General features: G+C 44.2%; 1 protein-coding gene across 1 annotated transcript in view; it reads left to right on the forward strand.

The window, feature by feature from the left end:
* EXOC4 (exocyst complex component 4) overlaps positions 1-15,727 on the forward strand; it is a 352,759-nt gene that overhangs the window by 262,296 nt on the left and 74,736 nt on the right. The window contains exon 11 of the mRNA XM_081926878.1: positions 12,632-12,851. Coding sequence (XP_081783004.1) covers positions 12,632-12,851 — 220 coding nt within the window. The remainder of the gene's footprint in view (positions 1-12,631; positions 12,852-15,727) is intronic.

Genomic DNA, 15,727 nt, shown 5'->3' on the forward strand with positions numbered 1-15,727 from the left:
GAGGCTTTGCTGTGGCTTCCATCTGATGTAGATTAGCCTCAGTAACTGCATTTCTTGTGCATTCTGTAGTACTTTTACTATTTACAGGGTAAGTAAGGCCATTCATCGGGATGCGGGTGGCGCTGTGGGTTAAACCACAGAGCCTAGGACTTGCCGATCAGAAGGTCAGCAGTTCGAATCCCCACGACGGGGTGAGCTCCCATTATTTGGTCCCTGCTCCTGCCAACCTAGCAGTTTGAAAGCATGTCAAAGTGCAAGTAGATAAATAGGTACCACTCTGGTGGGAAGGTAAACAGCGTTTCCGTGTGCTCCTCTGGTTCGCTAGAAGCGGCTTAGTCATGCTGGCCACATGACCCGGAAGCTGTACGCCGGCTCCCCCGGCCAACAAAGCGAGATGAGCACCGCAACCCCAGAGTTGGCCACGACTGGACCTAATGGTCAGGGGTCCCTTTACCTTTACCTAAGGCCATGCATCACTCTTTACTCTTTCGGAACAAGGAAAGTGGTACCATGAAAGACATGCCCTTGATTCCTTCTGTTGCAGCAGAATGTTTCTTTTTTCTGAGTTATGCCGCCTCGTCAGCCACCAGAATCACTTTACATTAGGACTGGCCATACTTAAGAAAATTCCAATTTTGTCTCATTCATAAATGAAACCACATGAGCATAAGATTAGGTCAGAGGCTCTTCTCTTGCAGTTCCTGGATCATTAGTGGCAAAAATGAGTGGCAGCATTCCCCAGTTACTGCAGGAGATCCACTGAGCATGGGATTTGATTGGGCCAAGACACTGCTTACCAAGCTGTGCTCTAAAGAAGATGCTGCATGAAGCAAAGGGAACTTGTGGCCCTGCAAATGAAGCACAACTCACACCATTCTTGACAATGACCTGTGCTGGCTAAAACTGATGGGAGTTAGTGTCCAACAACATGTGAAAACGCACATTTTCTGTATTGTAAGTACATAGCGAAAAACGGTGATGGATCAGATCAAAGGCCCATGTGGTTCCACCATTCTTCTTTTAGTGCATGTTACAGCTTTGTGCACATTCGGAACTTATTTTTTGCTTCCTTATAATTTCTTCCATGGTTTCCTTTTGGTATGAACTTGCACCTAGGTTGAAAAAATTGCAAATTCTATGACTACTGCTCCACTGCTGCTGCTTTTCTAGATTTGGCAAGAGTTCAGTCTTAAATTCAGTCTGCTTTTGAATAAACATACGAGGAGAGCCCCTCTGGTCATCATCATCAACTTTATTGGTTTAGCATGTGCTGTCTCCTAGGACAAGCAATAAAATTTGATGGTGATGCTCAACCTCTAGACTTTGCTGGATGAGAGGCCTGCTCAGCTGAAACTGTAGTGTGGGGCGCAGCTGTTTGCTTTAGATGGGTTCCCCCTCCCTCCTTAAAGCACAATATTGCTCAGTGCCATTGAGCTGCGTTGTTCTGCCAACCCCATAATGAGTCTGATCAAGGTTCAAATAGTACTTGGCTCAAGCATAGCTTAGCTTTAAAGTGAAAGATGGATTTTGGATTTGATGAGCACATGTCTGCCGCCATCCAGCTGTTTCATGTGCCTAAACATCAGATGCAGTTCCCACGTTATTATTGTTGCTTATTACATTTGCATGCCGCCCTTCATTCAAAGTTGCCAGAGTGGGTCACAATAGAAAAAAACAAAATGAGAATACAAAATACATAATTAATAAAGATCTAAAATAAAAAGGATGGTCATGCTGCTGACGTTTTGGGTTGTATCCAGTGCTACTCCTACTTAGAAACTGATAGACCTGACAGGTTCATTAATTTCAGTGGGTCTCCTCTGAGTAGCTCTTTGACGAATACAACCATTTGGACGTATTTCTCCAGGGTGGAGTTGCAATTGGATTATATCTTGATTAAGACTGATCTTGTCGTGTAGCAGCATTGAGCAGCTGCGGCTAGCAGCATCGGATTCCGAAGTACTTACCATTTTCCTGCCTGCAGTATTAACCAATAGGACTCCAGTGTTAGAAAAGAGAGAGTATCATTCTGTTTCAAATGTGAAAATGTCAAAGACTAGCATTGCTTCCAGTTTTGTGGTGCATATCAAAGTTGAATCTAACACCGTAATATAACCTTAATCTGCTTCTTTAGCTCCTAGAATACCATTTTTCTTGCTTTGGTACCAGATCTTCTGAAAATGTTAGAATTTCATTGATGGCTTCCAATGCAAGAAAAATGTATAGATTTTTGATAACAGAAATATAAAACCCTGTGCTTTCCAACTTTTAAATGCAGTCCCACAAACATTTTTTTTTCAAAATAATAATAATAATTTTTTAGTCCCACAAACATTTTACCCTCATGGAAGGAGATGGTTAATTCTCTTCACTTTCCCCCCTACTATAAAGAAGTGGTCTCTAATATAGTACTCCATTTTTGTGGAATCACCTGCTCCCTTCTCTCCTTTCGTCTGTGCTCAGAGATGTAACACAGGGCTCTTTCCAGTTACAGCTTTTTATTTCACTGGAGCTCTGAGATGTGGAGAGTGCAGTCATGGCCACAGGCAAAGCTGTTGTGCTCAATTCTGACTGTAACCAGCTATGGAACAGAATTAGTCCTGGACTCCTATATTTCTCTAAAGAGAGTAGCCAGACTCTGATCCAGTAGAAACCAAGTCAATAGACAAAACAGTAGCAGCATTGCGCCATCATCACACACGGAATCCTCTGCTTGTTCTGCGTATTAGAAGAAGTAAACCAAGACCGTCAGACTGGTCAAAGGATTAGCTTCTGTGAATAATGTTGTGAATTGGATGGTGCGCTTCCTGTTTTGCAGATCAAATAAGCAGAGTTGTCAATCCCTTAAGAAATCCTTCCTGCATCAAGGGGTATTTGTACCTCTCAAAAGAGAGGCAGCTTGCTTGAGAGCATCTACGTCCAAGTCAGTGTGTGTCTGGTACTTGGGTGATGTGGAAAAAAGGTGCATGATGGTGCCATTGCTGGGATGTGGGTTGGGAGTGTTTACGTGTGATGCAACAGGCATCACAGTGGTATGCTACCCCTCTGGCATTTTATCCACTACTTTCTATTCATATTAATAAGCCGTTGGTTACCAAAAGCAAGCAGCGACCCTGCATTCCTCAGCCCCAGATGTGTGAGCGTGAGTTGAGAAGGGACCACAGAAGGTGTTGGAGCTCAGTTTTAGCTGTGTTGGTATGCTGGATGCAGCTTTCGTCCCTGCCCTCTGGCATTTGCCCCTCTGGAGCTTTCAGTCGACGAACACCTGATTGCATTGATTTCTGCGCTCCTGTGCTGCGCATAAGCGGCTAATCAGTCAGTTGAACGATAATGAAAGATCTTGCCATCTGTCGGCTTTATTTAATGGAGTGTCAGCACATCCCAAATAGGAAATAATTGGATTGACAGACACACAGCCAGTTATTAGACTGTTTGTTATCTGATTAGAAAAGGGGGGCATGAAGTGGGAAGGGGGAGCAGCAGGCAGGGGAGCTGGAAGCAGTAATTGAGTTGATCTGATCATGTCTGGCAGTGTAGGCATGTGTGGCCCACCATGGAGATGGTTGGCAATTCAAAGTTCCCCAGCCCTTTTGAGTTGGTGCAATTTCCATTTCTTCTAAAGGCACGCGTAGAGAATTTTGTTTGGACCACATTTTTCAGGAAATGACTCTTAATTCACATCTCCCAAACTAATACATTGATCAGAAAATAATTATTTTATAGTTTTGGCTCAAAAAGCATTATCAAAAGGTATAAAACAGAAATCCATATTTGAGACTAAAATACATTTACAAATTGAAATAATTAAATGTTTTGTTTTAAGTACATCTTTTCATATGGGGGTTTTTTTGTACAGTTTAGTTTTAAGAAAACAACTGTAGATTAATGAGGAAACCGGACAGAACAGATTTAAAAATAAACACATGTGAAACTGACCTATCCTGGAAATAGACCATTCCAGCCATCCCTAGATGCCCAACATGTTGTTATGGTCCATTCTCATTGAACGCCGGCTGCATAATGATGGCTCCTATTTATAAAGATGATGCAATATCTGACATGTTAAAATGGAGCCCATTACTAGAACAATAAACAAACTAGGAAACAGAGCAAAGTAATTTCAAGGGAAAGAGAGACCCATGTTTTTGGCTGCAGCCTTTCATATGATGGGCATTAACTTCACAGTACATTGGAACTTCTCTTTCCTGAGTCAGTGGACATGACTTACAATCCATCACTCATCTCCCTGAAGTATGTCTGTAGTGGGTGACCTTCTTTATTATCTTTTAGGCCATCTCTTACTTCTTTTTCTTTTAATCCTCCTTTTGATACATGCATTTCTTATTTGGTTTTTCATGTTGAAGTTACTCAGCTATGTTTTGGTAGACATAGAAAAACGTATCTACAATTCACCAATCATTAGTTTTTAATAGGCATTAGGGATATGATCACATGGATGCCAAAAAACCCCAACCCCCAGCTTCCATACAACACTAATGCAGTGAAGTTGTGTAACACACAAGTGTGAGGGTGGGAATGTTCTGGGGATTGAGTAAACTCAAGGATGTGGTTGTGTCTGCCCACAGGCAAACACCTGTGCTGTTTCTGGCCTGTGAAACAGGTTCCTGTTGCACAGCAACTTTGCCACTTTTCTCCATATTTGCCAGTTATCTACAGAAAAATCATCAGTTTGTTTGTATGCGCTAGGTTTCCTCTTAATGGTGGTTACTGACAAGAATATAACTAGGGCAAAGCAAGATCTCTGAAGGATTAAAAAGCCTATGGTCTCATTTTCTTAGTTTCTCCACCATTGGTCTTGAGCCCTCCATTTGATCCTTGGTACTGCCATCTTGAATCATACCAGTCACCCGAGGGGTGCAGTGATGGTGCAGAGGGCAATTTTATTATTATTATTTATTATTGGGGGCAGGAATTGAGTCTGTAGCAAAGGGAGGGTGGGATATCTAGGTTGGATCTTGCTAAAGTGGCAAGGCACTGATTTCTCTGTGCAGGCTCCATTACTTCTGTAATGAAGCTACCTCCATGGCTACTTTCAAAGAGTCTTAGGAGGAAATGCTGCTAAAATAGAAGCCATTTGCTCTGGCACCTGGGCCGCAGCCTCTTAATGAATATTTCCTATGGTAGGAGAAGTGGACCGAAAACTAGCTTTACCACGAGCCAATTCCTTCTTTTTATGAAGTCCTTTCACGCTTCAGTGCATGTGCTTGACTCTCATTAAGGCTAACTGAAACGAATTGAGCGCATGGGGAGGGGAACTGGGCCATCTGCTGGCAATGCTGTGGGGGACATTTTTGGTAGCATTAAGCTACAGGTAAGAGGAAGCTAATAAGGCTGACATCTTCAATAGATCAGTGTGATGCGAGGACTTGGGTATGGAAGGCACTGGTTCAAACACTTATTTAGGCTTTGGTGGACCAGATCCCTTTCTGTGAGTACAGCCATTCACTTTTTCCTTTAGGATTATGGAAGTTACTTCTAAGATTGAGAGGTTCAGACCGAAATGGCTCCCCAGTGATTGCTTGCACCATTGTAGCTCTTAGAAGGAGTGAAGCCCTCTCTCTTTCTATCAGCCTGGCTAGGCCAGATGCTTGACTATTCACCTTTCATGAATTTATTTAACCCTATTTTAAACCCTCTTCATGTTAAATCTGTGTCTGTGTGTATTCAGTCAAATATTTACTTGATATTGGGCGCGGCAGCCCAAGAAAGGTCCATTGTATTTTAGTCCCATTAACATCTGTCCTCTGTGGCATTGTGTTTTTCCTTATAGTGTGCTTGCTGTCTTAGACGTTGCGTGGTGATGACAGTTTGTATCTTTGAAAACCTCAGTGCTCCAAAGCACTTGAGTTTAGTTGCTACTCAGTTTAGCTAGAATTGCCATCTCATGTTGCTCCCCAGGCTCCACTTTTGTTCTATGCATTACAGTTGTTTATTGTTGCTAATAATATGATAGCTCAGCACTCCCCTGGTCAAAGGGAAAGGCTGTAGTTAGAGATTTGTGTAGAAAGATGGATGAATTCTACTGCAGCAGTTGCCTTGACACATTATACTACTATGTTGGGTATAGTCTACAGAGTTTCTTTAAAGCAACTCTTAGATACGCAGCTTGGGCTCACCACTGAGCCTCTGAATATTGGCAGCTTGCATTTGACACCACAGTCTTTGGATTCCTTCTGCTGTTTCCTGGGCCTTTCTCAAAACAGCCAAGCCTTACCTAGCCACGTCCTGACCTCAGCTCCCTGACCGCAGCTCTACTCCTTATCCAGGGCACTTGAGAAAAGTACTGCTAACAAAATGTGAAATATATGTTTAATTAACAGCCAACCGACCAACCACTGGATAAAATCAGAAAACAACAGTTACAAAAAGAAAGCACAAATGAATACAGAGTGCAACAGCAATTCAATAAAACAGATGTACTCAAAATAATGTGCATCCTTCTCAGATAAGGAAAATCATCTTCAAGGAAGAAAATGCCCTTGAAAAATCAAAGTGGTTTCAGTTTGAAGCTAGTTTGAAGAGAAGTAGTCAAAAGTTCAAGTTGTAAACTTTTAAGTGTTAGATTTGTCTGAGCACTTGGCTCAATCCTCTGTTTCAAAGAAATCTTTTTCACACCTGTGTGAGCAAGCATATTATAAAAGGAGGTGGCAGCGTATCTATAATATATATTATAAAATATAGCATTATACCCTTTATCAATCCCTGACTCCTCTGTCCCCAGTCTAACATAGACTGCAAGCATTCTGAGTTGCTTATATGTTCTGTTCCCCATCTAACATCATTGGACCCATTAAAAATTGCCAGCAGGTTTGTCTTGGACACTCAGTGGGGCACATTATTGGATGTAGGCCATGTGGACCAGGGAGACCTGGAAAGTAGTGTACCTCAGTGATAGAGCACCCGCTTTGCATGTGGAAGGCCCCGGGTTCAATCTCTGATATCTCCAGGTAGGGCAAGGAGAGACTTCTCCCTGAAACCCTGGAGATTACTATCAGCCCATGTAGACAATACTTGTATCTGAATCCCTGCTTAGCCACAAACATCTCTTAGCAGCCTTAGATAAGCTGATCTCTCCTGTCCTATCTACCTCACAGGGTAGCTGTGGGGATACGTCTTGTGTGCTGTACCCCATGCATCTTGGATAAGAAGTTGGTTATACCCATCATGGCTGGATGGTGGAGTAGTAGTCACCTCTGGTCTGGTCTGGTCTGCTCTGATTTCATACATTGTATTAATGTTATGAGCCCCATGGGGATTTCTTGGCAGGATTTATCAGAGCAGGAGGAGGAATGGGAGCACTGAGACTGTTGGCAGGGAACATCTGAGTAGTTCCACTAGACAACTTCCTTGTCCTGTTGGTGGCGGATGTCCCAGCATGGGAGGGAAAGCCGAGTAAGCCAGCCCCATCCCACCTCCTGGGAGTGAGGTTGCTCCAGCAACTGGGGAGGGGTGTGAGCTTGGGTCACTCAGTGAGTCGGCTGGGCAGACTCTGACCCTGTCTCCAAGGTCATCCCATTGGATGTGGTGGCATACGCAAACCCAGCCTATTCACGAAGTGCCCTCTTGCTTGCTCTGCCCCTTCACTTGGGAGGAGAACCATGGGAGGAGAAATGTCTGTGCCCATCCCATGCTTCAAAGGGGTGTGCCAGGTGTTGAGACAACCTCTTGGTTTGTGCCAAGGCCTGTAGCTTAGAGCTCTACTTTGAACTTCTGAACTGTGTAACCAGAATCTATATATGTTTAAACCTTGCAGTGGAATTTGTGGGAAGAGTTGAGCTGAAAGTCCTAGTACTGGATCCGAGGGAGGGAGCCAAATTGGGTTGCAAGCATACATGGTCAACCTTCAAGCAAGGTGTTGAATTCAGAGAATTGTTGGTTTCCTTTCAGCGTTATGACTTCGTGGTAGGAAAAGCTGGAGGCTGAGTAGAATGAGAGCTGCTAAGGGGGAGGGGGAGATTTGGGAGCAGACAGAATGGTTTATCTTTCCATACACCGAAGTATTTGTCACCAGCTTGTTCTTAAAAGCAATATCTGTTCTGTAATAAGTGATAATACTGTAGCCCAATTCCCTAGTGTCTAGTTTCCCTCTTCAAATGCTGTGCATTTCTCCTTTTAGTACCTCCTCAATGACTGTGTCTTCAGTAGCAAATGATCTCTGGCGCATCCAGTAAGGTGGATGCTTTATGTTCATTATATGCATTAAGCTGCCTGCATGTTTAATCGTCGGCATCCTCTGACACTTTCAGAGCTTCAGTAAGATATCTTTTCTGCCAAGAAAGGGAGGGAGGCTGCAGGAGATGGTGTAGGAATGGGATGAGAAAAGCTTTCATCAACTTAGTTTTGCCAAATGCAGCTTTGTCCACTTGAAATGGCTGCTGTATTTTTGGAAGAGAAAAAGAGCAATATGGTGTTTTCATTCTACACAAAGGGGACCATTAGCACTTTGGCACTTCTTGGATTGGACGTAGCCATTATAAAATGCTTAGATCAATGTTGGACTCAGCTGCAGCTATTCAAGGGCCATGAGTTGACAGAATATTTTAAAGACATGCCAAGGACTATCGTGTTTCCATAAAAAGCAGAACTCCTTGATATTCTGGGTTTGTAAATCCACTTAATAATGAAAGGAGTATTATCCTGAAGTTAATACTTTACTTCTATCTGCACAACCAAGGAACTCCAGAGTGTTTCATCCCACACACGTTGAAGGGTATGGGCAGAAGCGAAGGCAGGCAGGAGGGAACGACCCACACTGGGTGGGGGTCTGTAGGGCAGCAGTGTTTTATGTTGGCTTATGGTCAGCACAAATTGGTGGCTGCCCTAAAATAAGCTTGACGACTTTGATTTCCTCAGGAAAGCTCAAGAACTTTGGTCCGCCCCAGGTGTCAACAGGGGTTGCTACGCTAGGGAATGTTAAATGCTATCTGCCATAGATAATAGTTATAGTCTTGTTCACAGGACCATATAGGTAAAGGGTGCCTCTTGGGTTTGTAAGCAGTTCAAAAGCTGAAGTTATGTTCAAGGGTTTTTATTCCAGGGTAATGGATCGTATGAGCTGCCCTTTGGTTCTTTCCGTAGAAGTGTTAGCTTTCAGTAGGAAGATCTCCTAGGCTCATTCAGCCATCCAGAGCATGACTTCTGAAAATATTTATGTGGCTGTCCCTGCTTCAGAATGGTGTCAAATTCTGCCCCTTGCTAAAAGCAGTCTCATAACACAAAGCCACTGAAACAGTGTACTAGATAAAAGCAGAATAAAACACAAGTTCTTGAAACAGAAGCAGTCATGACCAGGAAGGAGGAACGGCGTGGTCTCAGGCGGACACAGTAAACTAGGTCGGCTTACAGTATGGTTACCAGATTTTTTTCAATGAATCCAGGGAAACTTTTTTTTTTCTTTTTGAAGGTGAGTAAGAACAGGGAGTCAGTAGTGGGGATGGTGAGGCAAAAGACCCTGGGCCCAAGCACACATGCATATTGTATAAAGGTGCAAAGCCCTTCTTTTGCACCCTGTGAAACATAAATGCGAACAGTTTTTTAAAAAACTGGGCAATGGCCGCCCGTCCACAACTCCTGAGCCTCCCCTGATCAGTCAAAACAAAGGGGGCAGGAGATCTGTACTGCCGGACGTCCCCGGTTCCCCTTTGGCGGTGGCAGTCAGCAGCCCAGAGCCAGCCTGGTAGCGCAGTTGGCTCTGGCTGGCTTCAGGAGCTGCTTGCTGCTGTGGTGCCCACCAATTTGCCTCCCAGAATTCCCTATATGATGTGTCTTGTGCACAACACATCATATGGGGACTTCCGGCGAGGAAAAATGGCGGGCGTCATGGCAGCGAGCAGCTCCTGAAGCCAGCCAGAGCCAACTGCGCTACCAGGCTGGCTCTAGGCTGCTGAGGCTGCCACTGCCACGTTTCCCAGGGACAGATTTGCAAATCTGGGGACGGAATTTATCCAGGGACAGATTTGCAAATCTGGGGACTGTCCTCAGGAACCGGGGACTTCTGGTAACCCTAGCTTACAGCCCAGAGTAGCCTGCTCTGGTGATGGAGAACAGGTCATTTTTCACATAAGCTTGTCTGAGGTCATTGCAGAATATCTGATAACTATCCCAAAGGACTACAAGGCTTGCTGGAACAAACTTTGAACATCACTGGTCTCATAAAACCAAGTTGGCAGCTACATCAAACTACTGGTGCTGGGATAGAAGAGGAATTAATAGATGGCTATCATATTTTCTTTATTATTGCAATATTCTTTTACAATAATTTAGCAAAACTGCGTTTTTAAACATCTCTTGTCTAAGAAGTGTTGCAACAGAAAAAGCAAAAGACATACATAATTTGCAAAAGATGCAAAAGTCATCCGTTTTCTTAATAAATCCGTATTACAGGCTAGCTGAGGCAATAAAGTTGGGAGTTAAAATTAAGTTTTCGGAAACAAGTTGTTACATGAATAACAATAAAAATACAATGACTTGCCATGGGGGGTGGGGGGGAAGCAGGAGAAGAGAGACACCCGATTTTACCTAAAGTGCTTTTCTGTCTAGAGGGACTGCTTAATTGTAGTCACAAATCACCTTGAATGCTTTCCTAGAAAGATAAAACAAGTTAAATTTGTATATCACTCGGCAAGCGCTTGCCTCTGAATTGGATATGAGATGGAGATTTCAGCTTTTCCTCCTGCATTTTTAGAGCTTCCTCCCAGACCCTGTTCTTCTCTTCAGGCATTTCATAGCAGTATGAGAACAGGCAAGAGATTCCCCCCTTCCCACATTCAGCTTCATTAAGTTTTTGGACCCTTTCCCCCCTCCCAGCTCCCCTCATCAACTGGGGCCATGGTCTAGCAACCCAGAAATGTTCCTTGCTTTGCATTTTGATTTGCAGAAATCTCCTTAGCATTTTACAAGAATAAGCACTGCAGTTGTTATGTTAAATAAGTGTAATTACCATGCGTTAAGGGAATTTTCCATCCTTGACTTGCCATATGACTTGCTCTCTCACACTGAGAAAATACACCCCACAGGGCTTTTTACCTTTATGGGTTTTTCCTCCGTTTCCCTCTGCCGGTGCGAGATAGTTTCATTTGGGACCGCTGAGAGCAGAGTTTGATTCCCTTGGAAATGTACATCTGGATGGTTCTTTTCTTGATGAAATGGTTTAAGAACAATTTCCCGCATAGACCTGGATGTCACGTTGGACCCACTCAGCCATATGCAGGATGTCAGCCACAAATTGCGGCTGCCAAGTAATTGAAAGGGACTTTAGCTTGGTCACCTTCTTCCTTCCAGGCAGTGATGGGCTGTTCTGATACACTGGCTGTCCTCTGGGTGCCCCAATAATACAACTATTACACCACCGCTTGCCCCAAGCCAGTGTATGCAAGGAGTAATCCCATAAACCCTCTCTGTCCGATGATGCCATTTTAGGTAAAGGTAAAGGACCCCTGGACAGTTAAGGCCAGTCAAAGGCAACTATGGGGTTGCAGCATTCATCTTGCTTTCAGGCCGAGGGAGCTGATATTTGTCCACAGACAGCTTTCCAGATCGTGTGGCCAGCATGACTAAACCGCTTCTGGCGCAATGGAACACCGTGACAGAAGCCAGAGTGCACAGAAACGTCATTTACCTTCCCGCTGCAGCGGTACCTATTTATCTACTTGCACTGGCATGCTTTCAAACTACTAGGTTGGCAGGAGCTGGAACAGAGCAACGGGAGCTCACCCTGTTGCGGGGATTCGAACCGCCGACCTTCTAATTGGCAAGCCTAAGAGGCTCAGTGGTTTAGACTGCAGCACCACCCACATCCCTGATACCATTTTAGGCTCAGACTACACAATGTAAAAAGGGACACAGGTGGCGCTGTGGGTTAAAGCCTCAGTGCCTAGGACTTGCCGATCAAAAGGTCGGCGGTTCGAATCCCTGCGGCGGGGTGCGCTCCCGCTGCTCGGTCCCAGCGCCTGCCAACCTAGCAGTTCGAAAGCACCTCCGGGTGCAAGTAGATAAATAGGGACCGCTTACCAGCGGGAAGGTAAACGGCGTTTCCGTGTGCAGCTCTGGCTCGCCAGATGCAGCTTTGTCACGCTGGCCACGTGACCCGGAAGTGTCTTCGGACAGCGCTGGCCCCTGGCCTCTTAAGTGAGATGGGCGCACAACCCCAGAGTCTGTCAAGACTGGCCCGTACGGGCAGGGGTACCTTTACCTTTACCTTTACACAATGTAAAATTGTATGGGGTGTTAGCGGAGGGGTAGTACCTCTGGTGGGGGTCATGTCATGCTCCTTCTGGAGTAGTTTGTCCACCTTTGGTCCCCACCCTGCACTCAGCTCTCACCCATGGCTCCTAAAAACTGTCATCATGCGACAGCAGCCACAACCTGGCAAATGCATCTGGCCCCTGGGCTGGTGGTTCCCCAGTCCTGTTTTAATGGGAGCTGTACAAATGATAAGCTTTGTAAGATAAACGGACTTCTATCAATTCTAGTAGGAGCGTGTTTCTGAAAGATAAGGCAAGGATTCACCTCTTGTTCCATAAAATGCCTGGAAACCGTTACCTGAAATCTAGTTCCATTTGACTTGGCAAACATAGTAACAGTGAGTTTCCCCTTCTTTAATGTGTTTCAGATTTATTCAAGAGATTGAGCACGCTTTGGGACTCAGCCCAACTAAGCAGTGCCCTCTCCGGGAATTCCTCACCATGTACATCAAGAACATCTTTCTTAGCCAAGTCCTGGGAGAAATCAACAAGGAAATCGAAGGAGTCACCAAGATAACTGAACCACTGAAGATACTGGCCAGCGCAGACACCATGAAGATGCTGGGCGTGCAGAGGCCTCTGTTGCAGGTAAGAAAGCTGCATCATTTCAGAAAGGGGCCTCCCCTCGAAGGCACCGGTGAAGCTTCAATGCTCGATGTTCCCATGCTTGTTTAGAATAAGTTGTGATTCCAATATGCCCTTGAGAAGCCTTCCTTCCAGATTCATCATACATGGTAGAATGTAAGCATTTTTGACAGAGGCATCATGATAGCGGATAGCCCAGTAAAACTCATTCTGAAGGCTGCCTGCACAGCTGCTTCTGCCATAATGAGTTGCTTATGATAATGAGGCCATTCCTGGGATTGGCCTTCTCTCTCGCTTCTGGGGGAGATCACTTGTGGCTCTCCCAAGAAAATGTCATTACCAGCCTCGATGGCATACTGTTCTCATCTTGTCAAATTACTGTACATTAATCAGATGGATGTTGGTGACGAGAGATGTTCAAATGGCCACGGAGAGCTGCCAAGCGAGTTTTGTTGTTTAGTGCCATAAACAAATGAGTTTTCTTTCAGGTCCATTTGCAGCCATAATCAGAAACTATTAGGCTGCAGTCGTAGCCGATCAATTGTGCATTCCATGCTTCTCAAGGGTGAACGTGACCTTTGAGACACGAGTGAAAATTCTGATCAATAGATAATACTTTGCGCAATGTAGTGATTTTCAGTCTCATCTGAAGTGCTTTTTTATATATTTGCACCCCTATATATATATATGTATAAGCGTAAATTATTAGTGGCTAAACTGAGACACCAAGAGGTTCTTTAAGACTAGGGGTAACCTGGATGCAATCACAGGCATAGTTTGAGGTTAACCCACAATTAAGGGCAAACGGAGAAATGCAAATTTATTTGGGGTGTTTATGCTTTAATTTCCCCCCATTGATCCCAGTTTGAATACCTAACGCAAATAATTGCACTATCAGTGTAAAAATAGCACATTTAAAACAAACCATGTTCACTGGTTGTTGCTAATTTACAAATACAGTTTTGTTCTTCGTATTCCATCTACAATTATTTGGTCAACTTAGGTAGGTTTTTTTTTTTTAAAAAAAAGTTGTGTGCTTTCTTTGGCACCTTGTTGTTAAACCAAGATAGATAATTTACAAGTACATTCAATAGGGAGCATGCAGAACATAGTACAGGTGTGTTAATGAGACCTGCAAAATCTTTCTAAACCTTTCTGCTGGCTCCCTACAGAATAAGAGCTAACCCAAGGAGGGGAATATACTTTCCTCATGAAACTGTGCAAGAAAGGAAAGGCATGTTTCTTTTTAGTTGTGACTTGGACTGAATCTAGACTGCCTGGACATACTGATGGATTGTGTGTGGGCTGAAATATTGAGACTCAATCCAGACAAGACAGTAGGCAAGCCTGTTCTGGATGAAAAAGAAGCACTAGGTTCACTCAAAACCTGAAGGGTATTTTGGATCCAGAATTACTCCTGGAGGGTCAAGTGGCTGCATTGGCTGGTACTCCAGCTATAACCCTTTGTGGAGGAGAAGGGGGAGGATCTGGCCCCAGTGATTCATGCCTGAATCATCTCTTCCTTTAGAATAAACGGACATAAATCGGACATCAGGAATCACAAGACAGAGAAACCAGTAGGAGAACACTTCAATCTCCCAGGACATTCTATACAAGATCTCAAAGTAGCTGTTTTACTACAAAGGAATTTCAGAAATAGACTGGAAAGAGAAGCTGCTGAATTGCAACTTATCACCAAACTTAAAACCATGGAGACACCTGGTCTGAACAAAGACATTGGACTCTTATCTCATTATACATGACAAAGCCATTTTTCACCTTCTCACCCCTTGCTTTTTCCTGTAAGACCTATTGCAGTCGTTAAGAGTCGTCAACAGGCTCATCACAGCTATCTGCCAATCACCCATTCCCACCACCCTTCTGAGTAATACCCCCCCCCCACCTTCTCACTATATAGAAGGGTCTGGAAACTTCTGTTTCAGTGTATCTGAAGAAGTGTGCATGCACACGAAAGCTCATACCAAGAACTAACTTAGTTGGTCTTTAAGGTGCTACTGGAAGGAATTTTTTTTGTTTTCTCTTCCTTTAGGTTATTGCAGTGTGCTCTGTGTAGGGCTGCCTTTGAAGAGTGAGAAACCTCAGCTAGTGCAAAATGCGGCAGCCAGACTGTGACTGGTGTGCACTTTATGGACCAAATGGACAATAGCAATTACCCTGCCTTTCAGTCTGAGCACAACTGAAGATGCTTGTTCTGATCTATAAAACCCTAAATGATTTGGAGCCAGGATAACTGGAAGCTACTTTCAGGAAGAGGCTGGACTTGGTCACTGTTACTTTCTACAGTGTTTGTTCTCCTGCTTACAGCCTTAATTTTGGACCCAGGGCAGGCACACCTTGGGGATGCATGTGCAGTTTCACACAAGTGTTTTCCAGTGTTCTGGACATATTACCCAGTGCAACTTGGATAGAACAAAATATGGCATTTCCCTTGTCCAGTGACCTGGTCCCAGAGCTAGAGGCTGCAGGGGCAAGCAGATGGAGAACCGGGTCTAGGTCAGGTTCCAGAGATTCCTGGATTGCAGGGGGTTGGGCTAGATGACTTTCAGGGTCTCTTCCAACTCTTCAATTCTATGTTTCTATGATCCTTTAAGTAGAAAGAAGGCCTTCTGCACACAGCATTGCAGCTGTTGTTGTTCCATCATTGCAACTGTTTTGGAGTGTTATTTATCAAACATTTACTGTAGATAGAGCAGTAAAACCAACAAAACATTCTCACAATCTGGTACTGACACACACAGATGTGCATGTGCAAGCTCACACACAGATATTCACATACAAATATGCTTTTCCATCGGCACATCTTGACATTTGGTTTATACCCAGCTTTTCAGCTGACCTGGCCTCAGACACACACTGTG

Source organism: Podarcis melisellensis (assembly GCF_964234715.1).
Source record: "Podarcis melisellensis genome assembly, chromosome: 10".
NCBI lineage: Eukaryota > Metazoa > Chordata > Lepidosauria > Squamata > Lacertidae > Podarcis > Podarcis melisellensis.